General features: G+C 33.1%; 1 protein-coding gene across 4 annotated transcripts in view; it reads left to right on the forward strand.

Annotated features, from left to right (window-relative positions):
- Nucleotides 1-12,942, forward strand: part of LOC130899613 (uncharacterized) — a 51,054-nt gene extending 38,112 nt beyond the window's left edge. For all 4 annotated transcript variants that reach the window (XM_057809676.1, XM_057809677.1, XM_057809678.1 and 1 more), the window contains 4 exons: nucleotides 6,190-6,372; nucleotides 6,432-6,887; nucleotides 8,996-9,319; nucleotides 9,428-12,942. In XM_057809676.1, coding sequence (XP_057665659.1) covers nucleotides 6,190-6,372; nucleotides 6,432-6,887; nucleotides 8,996-9,319; nucleotides 9,428-9,801 — 1,337 coding nt within the window. In that variant the 3' untranslated portion in view covers nucleotides 9,802-12,942. The remainder of the gene's footprint in view (nucleotides 1-6,189; nucleotides 6,373-6,431; nucleotides 6,888-8,995; nucleotides 9,320-9,427) is intronic.
- The last annotated feature ends 910 nt before the right edge of the window (nucleotides 12,943-13,852 follow it).

The following is a 13,852-nucleotide window of genomic DNA, read 5'->3' on the forward strand; positions in this document are numbered from 1 at the left end:
AGTTTAGTCCTTCGATGGATAGAGGAGAGCTGTGGTTGTCTCAAAGCAAGAGATATGGATTTTCCTTAGTTGATTTTACGTGGTTATGATAATGTTGCAGAAAAGCAACAAATAACTCTTCTGTCATCCAGCCTAAGGGATTGTTACCACCTTTGCAGCCAATTGTTCCGTCTCGTATGAAATGAACCCGAGAAAAAACAAAAAATGGTAGAACTGAATTGCTAACTGCCGAAACAGCAGTAGTTGAGGTGACTAATGTGCCTCTTCCAGCCGAGGTACTGGCACCAACTTGCTTAAATCCTTTTCTAGCAACAACTTTGGCCGGTTTTTGCACCGTAGTTACCCCAGTTTCGCCAAATTCCATATGTCTTGTGGTTGAATATTGGACCGTTCAAATACCGATTCTAGATTATCAAAAAAGCTTTTGACATTATGTAGGTCAAAGCTTGTGGATCGAGCCAAGCTAGTAGCTTCAGGAGCTCTTATTGAAAAAGCTGGGTGTCTCTCCAAAAAGCACGTGAACCAATCGGAGCCAGCCAACTTGTTCGATTCCCTAAACTTGGGGACTTTTAAGTGGATAGACATCTGATCAAAAAAATTATACTATAATAGTCTTGGGAGCTTTGAATGGTATTTCTAAACCAACTTTTTTTTGTAACCAATAGATATGATTCTTAATTCCCAGTTCGAATTATTTTTTTCATTTCTAGAAATTCATAACTGAGGACTTTCCTTTTCATTATTCCTTTCTTTCGGTAAGATGGACGGTAGTATATCTTGGTATAGCTTCCAGGAGACGGTTATGCGAGGATCTATCAATATTTCATAAAGAAGCACGGCACTCATACCAAATTAAGAAATGAAAAATAATGTTTACTCAGAATTCCGTAAATATCTAGCAAACCGTCAGTCCACGTGGACTCTGTTTACCAATGAAAATATCGAATCGTAAATATAAATGCATTACTATTGGCCGAAGCAGTATGTACACAATTTATTTGAAATATTCCTGCTAGACAATAAGCAGTGGCGTCACTTGGAGAGATTAATTTAATTAATAAATTTATTTAAATAAATAGAAAAATAGACGTTCTTTAGACCATAGGCGATGAAGACAATGAAATTGCACAGTATAGTGAGAATAAAGAGAGGTATGAATTTAATAATAGAGATTTAGATATACAAACACAACAATTTATTTTAAATATATTCGAATATTTAAAAAAGGAAAATATTCAGCAATCTGATAATGCAATCATAATAAGAATTGCGGAATTGACTAGAGTAAATAAATTTTCCATTTATCGAGTAGTCACAGAACCGAAAAACATGTAAAGAAAAACAGAAATCAGTTGACAAAGCTACTCAAGATTTTATACGTTGGACAATTTATATATTTATAACAAAGCTCCATTTTCTTATTTACCTTACTCGCTCAATATAATGATATAGATGTCACTAGTTATAATTTTTTTCTAGTCTCACTACAATTCACCGAATTAGTTTTATAATGTCATAGAAAACATCCCAGCTTTTATAATATAAATTTCTCAGTAATTGTACTCATATGACAAGAATTCTTTTTTTCTTTTTTAATTTGATTAGTACCAAAACCGTGTTTTTTAGTTTTTTAAAACTATAATTTATTCATTTAAGCTCGTAATGATAGCCAATTTAGTCCAAAATCGGGTTGAAATTATTTGCTATAATATATATTATTTGACTACCAAGTAGATTGTTAACCCTTTCAAATATAAATTGTAAAAATTCTGCCCACCTAATTTTACACCAAAATGATTCATTAATTTGCTTTTAGATACCAATAATTGTACATAGTTTTGTATCAAAGGCTAGGTCATATTTTTCTAAACAATTTGCATTTTGTTAATTCCACTTCATTTAACAAACTATTAGAAAAATTGGTTTCTGAAGCACCTTGTAGTAAGTAATAGTGTAAAATCAAAATTGATGAGAAATTGAAAGATAAAAATTTTGAGCAATTGTATATCACTTTCTACAAGGATTTGTAACTGGCTACTCTGTACATCCCTTTGACAAGTCATTTTGCAAGACGATTAATCATTTTTTTGAAAAATTGAACATAAAGTTCAATTTATTGACCTAGTGAGGCATTAGCAAATACGTTTACATAATATGCGAGCGACAACAACCCCCAAAAATGCATAGCAGTGACCAGATTCGTCCTAATAGTTAATAATAGTCAATATATATATATATATGTTTTGGAAGTCGCTGAATCCGAATATGAAATTTCTTTCTAATAAAATTTGGAGGAACCTTGTCAAAATCGAATTTTAAGAAAAATTTTCGATAAACATTGAGTCATCGTTTTATGTGTTCAACTCGCGACAAGAAAAATTAACATTTCTTTATGAAAATCTAATAGTATATTCTTCAAATATTTTGTAAAATACGAAATGATGTACGAAACCTTTTTTCGGCCGAGTGGGAAATTTTGGAAAAGTTTTATCATGGTATTATGAAAAAGTTGAATGACTGTTTTTAATTATCTATCACTACATATACAATCTAAAATTACATAGCTTAAGGAAGTCCTTCAGAAGATTCCATCTCTCAATCTTTATTAGAAAAAAATTTGTCGATTTTTCAAGTTTCGTGTAGTACTCAGCGCGCGTGTTTGTCGAGATCTAGTTGGAGAAACTAGAAAATAAGCTTACTCAACTTGGCGGGATACTTGAATTTGAGCTTTTTTTGTATATTTTCAGTTGTCAAATACGATTAAGAAGATTTTTTCCATGTAAAAAATTTCTTTATTATAACTAATTATTTAAATCGTTATAAAATTGTACCTTAGTGAATAACGGACAGAAATGACACGTCTATGAATAAATTTTTAAATAATAAGAAGCAAGAGTTTTGAAAATTTCGGACAGCTTTTGAACTTGTTGAAAGTTGAACGCATAAAATGATGACAAACTTCATATTCGTATTTAGCAACCATAAAAACATTAAGATATACCACTTTCATCTATTAGTACGAATCTGGTCACTTTTTCGTGTTTCTAAGCGTCTTTTTGGGGGTTTGCCGCTAGTCTATAATATGCTTGCTTCTTAACAATTCTTGTTACATAAAAATTGTAATTTATTAATTTTTTCATTAAGAATTATCTGTACAAGTCATAACTAAATATATTGATATCATTTTTTTTAATCTGTTCCTTTTATTTTCGATAAATTTACGTACTGGAAATGTTTGTTATAGTTAGAATATGTGTTAATGTTTCAAAGTCGTCTAAAAGATCATTTAGTAGATCATCATCAAGCACTAGTGATGGTATTATTTGAAATCTTTAAATAATATTCCATAACATAAGAAAATAAAGTTTTAAAGGGAAGTCGCTGACCTGGGATCGGACGTTTTTTAAATTAGCTATTGTTAGATATTTTGTGATACTTATTAGTTTAAAATCACAAGTAAGACCTAATATGACTAAATATCGAAAGTACTTATATTTGCTAATGACAGGAGTGCTTGAAATTTGAATTATAGGACATTCTAATCTTTTCCCCAACAATAATTGCAGCAAACGATATTCAATTACCAAATCTTTACGAATCCAGTCAATATTTTTTATTAAAAAGATTTCCAATCATTTCCACAATAGAGACGTATTTGCAAGGATCGTTCATCAATATTTGCCTTCACAAATTTGGATTATTTATTATTGTCAAATCACTTGTCATCATTACCGTCGCATGTTTATATTAAAAAAATTACCTATAACCGAAGTAGGACTCGCACGACATACTTCTTTATTCGAACTGTATCATATATTGGTATCTTTTTCCCTATCAACCTAAGTTACAATAGTTCTAGTTTCTACTAAATAATAACTTATATTTGCCAAAAAATGAAACTTTAACGGTAGAATACTTTTTTCTTATATATATACATTATAGACAATAGACAATTTGTCCGCGGGTTTGATCCCGAATCAGTTTAGAGACCGATCGCATGCACACTTTCAAAATTATTGTTCGCGGGGGGGATGATTACAAATTTAACTCTTTACATAATTAAAAAATCGTAGAGCGGCTAAACGGTGGATACATCAAAACTTTCCAACCAAACAACTAGCGTTTTCTTTCGTCACCTTCAAACAAATCAGTTGCTTACATTGGACATTTTGATCTGGTTCCAGAATATCCTTCACGTCTTTTATTGGTGCAAGTGATGCACTTCGCTTTTTATAATCTTTTTCAAAAGTGACTCTGTCTATAAATTTTATAGTGTTCAGTTTCATGTAAATGGGTCATGGTTTACTTTTAGTTCCCTATCAATGTCACAAGATGAAATAAGTCGATCTAGATCGAAGTTTTGAAGAAATTCATCATTAACCATTAACGAACGATTTTACCGAGACTTTTTTCATTTTTAACATCGAAGTTTCCAGAACTAAATCGTGGAAAACAATCATGAAATTGGCATTCAATTCAGCATTCATTAGTGTGAACACTACTTTATTCATTTAAAAAGATTTTTCACAACTTTCAAATCATGGTATCGTCAAATCAATAGGTAATTGTTTTATGGGAAATTAATCATCCAACAATTTGTTAGTGTAGATATAATAAAATATGTTAAATTCGTTAAAGTTTCATTTTCAAAATAATCTACGAATTAATGTCAATGAATAATTGTCCACGTGAGTTGGCTTCATAGACGAAAAAAATTCTTAATAAAAACGTAAATTCCAATAATCAGATATTAGGAAGTTTAAGTATTAAGTAGTATACGAGATTTATTGAAGTAATGAATTATGCTTAAAAGGAAGTTACCTTCATATTTTATAATATCGAACATTATCCCTGAAATTTATAGTACCCTGATAACCAGAGAACGATAGCAGTATTTCAAAGAATATCCACTACTTATATGCTAATCTCAACTTTCATTGATCTGACTTACGTTCCACAAGGCCCCATATTAGCTCCCCTTCTTTATATCATTTTTATAACATCATATGCTGTCGATACCGTGGTAATTGTTTGCGACCAAATATACTCTTTCCAAACGGACGATCCCAAAATATCCTGTCTCAATTTTCAATATTCGGAAAACCTAAGCCATCGTCTTTACCAATCACAATAGCCTGAGCATGATACTTCTGCAGTACGGAGGCGAGTCTGTCTCATCAAGGAACCCATCCATCTACTATACATCATTGCATATAGAGCAAATGCCTACTGCTCCGTACTCTAACACCAACTCCAAAAAATGCTTGTTTTGTGAGTAATAAATTCTCAAGTTCTGCCAGTACAAATGACGATTCTGACCCAGCAACACCGTTTACTTCAATACCGTCAATATAGACATAATTCCAATTTCGACCAGTTCAAATGACCTACAAGCCCGGTACATGATTCTCAATATCGAATCAAGCAATGCCCTTTCCAAAAAACCCTTCTGCCTTCCTGGATTATTACTATACGAACCCTTTCCTTATTACTAGCTATAGTCTACTTCTAAACTCCACCTCGACTCTATGCTCACCCACTAGCTTAATACACCTCAAAAGCTTATTGGTTAGTCGATTCATTTTGTTTTGTCGTATTTTTCTCTTCAGGAGGCGGACGCACATATAGTGAGCAAATGTCCACGAAAAGAAAACATTCCAAAAACCCCCCCAACCCCATCTCTGCTTTGGAAAACTTTTCTATATCAAGGTCATTCCTAAAGTAAACTATAATCCTAAAAAGTTGACTCTTTCTTTGCAATTACTGCAACGAACTTTTGTCATCTACTTCGATAAGATCGGGCTGATTAATTGTAGCAACTGCTTCCAAATTCTATTGACTTCTTACATACACCGCTCTCTGGTGATCAAGGTAGGGTTCTTCTGAACTTCTAAGTGCTTTATATTGTTGGTATAAGCCTAACCATAATGAAAACTTGTCAATTTAGTGTATATAATAAAAGTGAAAAGTAGATTTCACGCCTGCTGAGAACCTGAAGTTTGTCATCACTTTTTATCTTTTTTTCACATACGATAAAAATTTATTGAATCACTATAAACAGGCAAGTTATTCATTCTAATGAGAATTTAATAATAACTGAAAACATATTCGTAGTTTATTCACAATATTTCAACTGAATTTTGCTTCAAACTGAATAAGATCTACTGTTTAATGTTTATTTTTTCTCAGATAGCGAAGAGTGTGAACAATGTTATAAGATTCTCGAAGAATTAGAAAACATAGACGATGATTGTGAACGTCATGGTATAAAGTTTGTTAAAACACAAGATCTTCGAATAGCCGAACAGTACGGAGCCACGGACTATCCGGTTTTGATGTATTTTGAAAATGGAATCGGTGGAGTATTTGAAGGTATAAACGAAATAAAAAAAAATAAACGCGAGTAATAATCACAGCTTTTTAACTTTAAGGTGATGTGGAGGAAGAAGAAGAAGTTCTCCAGTGGCTTATACAACAAAGGACGGAAGATAGAATAGAATTAATAACCAGGGTGATGCTTGAAAAAATGGTAGAAGAAACGCAATACTTAGCTGTATATTTCTATAAACAAAACTGTTATATCTGTGAAGAAATTCTTGAAGAGTTAGAACAAATTGATGATGAATGCGACATATACGGTATTCATTTAGTGAGAATTCAAGATCCTCAATTAGCTAAAAGATACAGCATTAAAACATTCCCTGCGTTGGTTTATTTCAGAAACGGAAATCCGTTATTGTTTGAAGGAGATCTTCAAAACGAACAGTCTGTTTTAGAATGGTTGACAGATGATGACAATAGAGAGCTGGAAGATCAAATCGAATTGGTAAATGAGAGGATGCTAATCAGATTATTGAATACATCTCCATTTCTGGCTGTTTTCTTTTGTAAGTACATAAAACTCCCATGTTATGACACGACGTATGACAGAAGCTAGGAGCGGTACATTTTGGTTAATTTGCATATGAAATCGTGTGGTTCGGGGTGAAATTGTGGAGTGTTTTGCTTTATTGCCATTTGTTTTGTTACTTTCCATTTTTTTTATATCGAAGTATATGAGTGATACGAAATAGACATAAAAAGCAAACTCTACCTTGATATACTTTACTGCTACCACAAATAGAAGATTAACTACTCTCAAGAGCTCGGAGTTACACCAACCATTGCTGGAGTCTACTGGCAATTTGCCAGTGGAATAGTTTCTTCCTTCAGTATCGCTACCAAAAAGTCTGGTTGCAATGTATGATGAAAAATATATGGCAAAGTCATAGGATGCTTGAAAAATCGACTAAATAACTTTAAGCAGTTTAACAACACGATCTTTTAATACAGCAGAAGCAGAACAATCAAATACAGTTTCTTTTAGATTTCAATTTCCTTATATTTTTATTTAAATTTGAAGAAATAATATTGTTATGACCTTCTTGAAGTGCCATCTTCAGACGGAGGTTTACGACCATCATGACTATTTGTATTTTATTCACAACTTCGTCCTAAACCTCTCTTTCTCTATATCTTTCCCTGTATAATCAATCTCTGGAATTCGTATCGTTGTCCCCTTGTCTCCGAAGTACTCTAATTTGCGGGCTTTTATGATAGAAAATAATTCTCTTTATGTCGCCATTTTGAGTAAAACTTCTTCATTGCGATTCTATCTGTCCATCATATTCGTAGTATTCTTCTCGACATTTCAAAGGCTTCCAGTTTTTTCATTATTGCTTTGTTTAAGTAACTGCCTCCATTCCGTACAGAAAAATCGAGTATATTTAACATTCCATCATTCTATTATTGCATTCTCACCTCGCATTCTCGAAAAGTGCATTTATTTAGTTTCATTTGAATTCATGTGTAGCTCATAAAGCTCGCTGAATCTTCTTTCCAACCTTTAATGAACTTATTTACTGGTCTTGTATGATATAAAGCATTGTCTAAAATAGAATGATGGTTCTTTAAAAAACATTTTTATGAAAATTGCTGATCCATGCCATTGTTACTAGGCAATAATACTATTATGAATAAGGACTTCGGTTGATTAGTGAAACTTCGAATGATAAGTTAATTAAATTATGGGTAAGGCGTTTCAAAGAAACTGGTTCAGCGTTCAAACCACAAGTAACAGGTCGTCCTAGAACATTTAGGACCGAACATAAGACTGAGAGTGTGACGCAGTCTGTAAGAGAAGATCCATCATTGTCTACTTACAAGACATCATCTGTCACTTATAACGACGAAGTTTGCAACGAATTTCAAATGTTAATCTTAAACTGCATTCATACAAGTTGCAATTAATACAAGAATTGAAAGAATGTAACTTAAGAGAAAGGCTCGCATTTCCTAATGAAATGCTTTATAGATTTTCCAATTTTGACAATACCCTTTTCTCTGATGACACCCAGTTCCATAACAATGGGTACGTGATTCAAGAAAATTGTGGTTACTGGAACAATGAGAATCCCAAACTCAAACTGAATGACAATATGGACAAGCTACAAAAATAGTAAATCAAATTACTCCAGGTGGTTGTGAAACAGATATTTCCAGGCAGACTGATTTCGAAAAGAGGTGATCCATGGCCTCCTCGTTGTCCATATTAAACACCTCAAACATAAAGTCTACAGTAATAATCCGAGAAACATCGTTCAGCCGAAAGAAAATTTCCGTGGTGAAGTGGTAGCAATTACATCAGAATTACTGCCGTCGTAAAGAGGATCATTATTCAAATTATGTTATTTCTAAGAAATGAACTTCCAGAGATCACTTCACAGCTCCTTAATTTCATTTTAAGAATTTCTCTTTTATTTATTTCTCAACCTATTTTTTTAATATGGTTTGATGGAGCCACAGTATGAAATCATTACGTGCATAATCGTGAAAGATCTCTTTGAGGTTAGTCCTCCAAGATTCTGTCAATTTTTCGCCAAATTAGCAATTTATGTTATTTTACGGTCTAAATGCCTGACACAGATGTTAATTAAGATAAGTTACTTATTCACAGATGATGAAGACTGTCCAGAATGCGATATGATTCTCGAACATTTGGAAGAAATCGATAACGAAGCTGATCTTTTCGGAATAGATTTCGTAAAAATCTGCAGTGCACAAGCGGCAGCCGATCAGGGTCTCCATACGCTTCCTGCATTGATGTATTTCAGAAAGAAAAAACCGATGGTATACGACGGTGACCTAAGTCAAGCTGATCGCGTATTAGAATGGTTAACATCACAAGATGTATTCGAAATTAAAAATGAAATCGAAGAAGTCAATAAAAAGATGCTAGAGAAATTGCTGGAGGAGAACGAATACGTTACAGTATTTTTTTGTAAGTACATTTTTTCTTTACCAAGCTTTTTTAGCTAAGTTTACTAAGAAAATACGTATACATAAGTTGACTACAATCTGGAATAGCAGATTTATTGATTTGTTTCAGATGAGCTGAGCTCTGAGGACAGTAAATTAATATTAGAAAAATTGGAAAACATCGACAGTGAAACAGACAATTTTGACATAACGTTCGTTAAGATGGCCGACGCTCGATACGCCAGAAAATGGGGGGTGACGAACCTTCCTGCCATCGTGTATTTCAGACGCCGCTTCCCGAGCATATATAGGGGAGATTTACATTCCGAAGCGGATGTCCTCGAATGGCTCCGAAAGAACAGATTCAGGCAACCCGAGTTGAATCTCTTCATGTATGCACTCATGGCGATAATCGTAGCATTTTTTATTTACACGGCATTTTTACTACAATGTTTCAAAGTTACGCCCACGACAACGGTCGTTGTGCATACGAAGCAAAGTTAAACGTTTTTATTTCATCTTTGAAGGGTTACATTTTTTTTTATTTAACAACTTTTGATTAGAGTAGGTTTGATCTTGTAGTGCTGCTCGCATACCGTCGAAGCGATCGTAGCTCGATTTGTTTGAGGACTTTTCCATGCACCATTTGAGTTGAAAAGATGAACAATTTTTTATTATCATTTGTGCTGCTTATGGATAAAATCATTGATATTTCAATATCAATATAAGGTCAAACTTCGAATTAATACCAACATCTGATTTCTATAAAACTCCGTGAAGTATTGGGATGGAATGATGGGGTAATGCTATAGAAATTGGGGAGTGGGGAAAGACAGATATAAAAACAATGAGATCTGGTGCTCTGAACTGGTTCTATCATCGGGAAAATGGGATTCTGAGCCCCGAGCTCGAAGGTATTTAAAAAAAAACGGTTTTTATGATATGAATGTAGAAACGAGAGCGATACGCACCGAGAAAATCCAAGGAACCGAGTAAATTTTATCTCAAATGCTTGTAAATTGCATTTAACTAACCTAACCTTGTTTGTATTGATCCTTTCTAAGTAACAACATATAGCACCTTATGAAGATAAGGGATCGAGGCAGCCTTTATTTAACCTAACAAAACCTTTTTTGTATTGAGTCATTCTGAGTGAGAGCACCTGGCACCACGTGAAGTTAAGGAATCGAGTCAGCCCTTAAAGTTTATGATTACCTGTCCTCCGTTCTTTGTCATAGTCTCATAAGGGAGATCGGTTTATAATAGTTTATCCAGTTCAATCTGGCTGCTCGCCCTTTCGAGTTACCAGGTAGATGAGGGAAATCGTCTCGTTTTCTTATGCATCTTTCAGCATTATAAGAGTTCATAGGATAAACATGCGAATTCAAGAATTTATTGAAACGAGTTTTGGGGACTTAATTCTTATTTAGTTAGACAGAGTTTTCAAGAGCTGAATTTTTTTGTTGAGTTGATGAATTTCGGAGGTACAAAATGAGGCATCCCCAAGAGAATTGTTTGTTGGTACTAATCCAAAGATGAGCCTATTATCACAATAACTGTTAATTATAAATTTGAATGAAATATAGGATTTTTAAACAAATCTAGTTGTAATAATTGCCGAAAAATACAAGAATCTTTCAATAAACATTTGATCTTCAAGCATTATCAATTTTTGACGTAATAATCATTGTCCAACAGATTGTAAACACATATTAATCTTCCATTTTGTTTGATTGCAATAATTTTGCGATCATTATAATAGTTTCTTTTAACAGAAATTCCATTTCTCCCATTAAATATCCCTCTATATTCTTCTTTATTAGCCCTTTAGCCCTCTACACCTGTATATATTTATCTCTCCATTTTCACCATTCTTCTTTAGCTAATTAAAAGAATTTACACTCTCGTTTTTCTCTAATATCGTTCCTCAATTGTCTGATATTAGCTTCTTCTTTTTTCATTATATCTTCAGCACATCTTTCACAATGTTCAATCTAATTAGAATTATAATTATCAATTCATTGCTTTTAAATGTTTTTTCAAGCTTTATTCTATAGTTTGTACTTAACACCAATAGTGCCAATAGTAACACCTTTTGTAGCACTTAATTTATGTAAAATATTACCCAGTTTAAATGTGCTTTCAAGGAATAAAGGCAGGAAACTAAACAGACCAAATGGGGCCATTCACATACAAACGCGCGCTTTGTACAAGCGCTAACCAACCGCAACGCTGGTAGTTTTCAGTACGACCGATGCGTTTTGAGGGCGCTTCGAATTATATTGACAAGCGCATGCTTTTCATACTCTGCTGTATATTTTGAAAACAAGTTTCTATCAATACACTTTCAAAATTGAACATGGGTTATGATGTAAAGCTATTTATGGAATTCAAAAACAGACATGTATGTGGGATGTGTATCACTTTTCCCTACTGCACAATCAACGCGGAGTCTAACGCCCTCCTATGTACATAATCTGAACCATTATATCGTAAAGCTACATTGCTCAAGATACTTTTTCAACTTATAGCTTTCGTTTGCAGATTGTCGGCATCGTTGTGTGCTTCAAATGAAACATATCCAAAATAAAACGCACTCCATAAACGGACGTATTTTTTCTAAACTTCAAATATTTCCACAATCTATTCATTGATATACATAACAAGTATGTTATGCCTACATAGTGAAAAAATTTTACTTTTCCCCGATCTTCATACTATTTTCAAAGTCTGGCAACATTGTAATATCATACCAATAGTAAAGACGTGTACCATATTTATAATGCAAACTAGACTTAATAGCTTTGTTCGCCGTAGATATCCCAAAGGTGTTCAGTCGTCAGGTGCGTTCGCAATGGTAATAAAACTTGTTCAGGATTAAAAACCATGTGTTCGCGGATTCTGAATAAAGATTTTTAATCCGGCGCATGTGCATTCATTTTTGTGATATTTATCACGAACTAACCTCTAGCCTAGGTATTTTCTACGTACTTGCAATTCAAAAAAACGTGGTAGTTCAATTTATACTTTACAAGAATAAATCTTCGGTCAGTTAATAATATAGTAAAGTGAATATTATATACATTTTATTTTAGTTTTGAATTTAAATTTCAATTTTAGATGTTCATAAATCGTTCGTGTATATTCAAAACAATGCATGCGCATTTGACATGTTCAGAAGATATTCGGAATGTGTTCAAATTGTCTACCGCGAGCAAAGCTAATGGCAGGAACTTCGAATATGTTTGTTGAAAGTATTTCTTGTACCTTGTTACGTAACTCATAAATTGAAAATAAAATTGGATCTATATGATTTTTTTTGTTCAGTTTTCTTCACTTGTTGTAGATATTATGTTGTATAGAATATTCTTATTTTTTAATTTAGTTATTTATCCATTTAATCGCTGTTGCCCTTCACCCGTGAGTTAAAATTATTATTCAACGGATTTTCGAATCCTGGACCAATAAGTTACGTAATCGTTCAACGTTAAGAAAGTGTTCATTGTAAATCTTAATATAATGTTAACGTCTACTCTGTACATATTGTACTATCATTCCCGAAATAGGCAAAAAAGGTAAATCAGTTTTAAATATGTGAATAAAGGAATGTAAATCTTGTAAATAAATATGTAAATGTAAGTGATACCTACAATGTTTTATTCTGTAATCCTTACAGTAATTCCTTACTCCCCAACACCCTACAGGGAGGCGATTTGATTGTAAAAGGGGGCAATTCGAAAATGGACTTAACCCTATATAAGATAAAATAAATTCCTAAATAATTTCGGCCAATAAAAACAAAATATCAACTGAGTTTTTCGCCGCGTCCAGTTAACCTCCCTGCCGCAGACGGCAGGCTCCGCGTGGACCTCCGGGCGCCAAACATCGCAGTTGTTTGCATCTGACTCAAAGGACGTAAGTTGACTTAACTTATTGATTCGTAAAGAATATGTGGTCCGCAAATAAATCAAACAAAAGGTGTTGTAGCTAAGATCATTCTCAAACATCACGGGTCAGCTGACCGATACCAATCATATCTTTTTTCACATCTACGTGCTTATTTAGTCTTAGATTTCGTATTAATTTAGTGTTAAAATCTTTATTAAGGTTATCTTGAATATGAATTTTAGTTTTTCACTATATGTTTTGAAAATTTACTTATTGTGTTTCGTTAACCACTTCCTAGTGATTTTTTTTTTTTTTTCAAAACCTATTGAGTTTCTTAATCGAATAATTGCAGATTTTAATATTAAAAATTATGTATATGTTACATAGTGGTGCTTAAGAATTTTAGTAGGGCTTGGTTGGGAGATGGCACAAAGAACGTTAGAAAACACTAAAGTAAGTGCTCGGATTAAAAATTTTCATTTGAAAGAGTACACAAACTACTCAACCTTATTAAGGGAGTAAGGACAAAAAATTAGTTCATTTTGAGACAAAGGAGAATGTTTATCGTAATTTGGCAATTGTCAAATGTCCTGAGTATAACGCCTCTGATAGAAGTTTAGTTTCCAGTAAGGGAAATCTAAAAGAAAAAGATCGACGCCAATTTTCG

Source organism: Diorhabda carinulata, chromosome 11, assembly GCF_026250575.1.
Source record: "Diorhabda carinulata isolate Delta chromosome 11, icDioCari1.1, whole genome shotgun sequence".
Classification (NCBI taxonomy): domain Eukaryota; kingdom Metazoa; phylum Arthropoda; class Insecta; order Coleoptera; family Chrysomelidae; genus Diorhabda; species Diorhabda carinulata.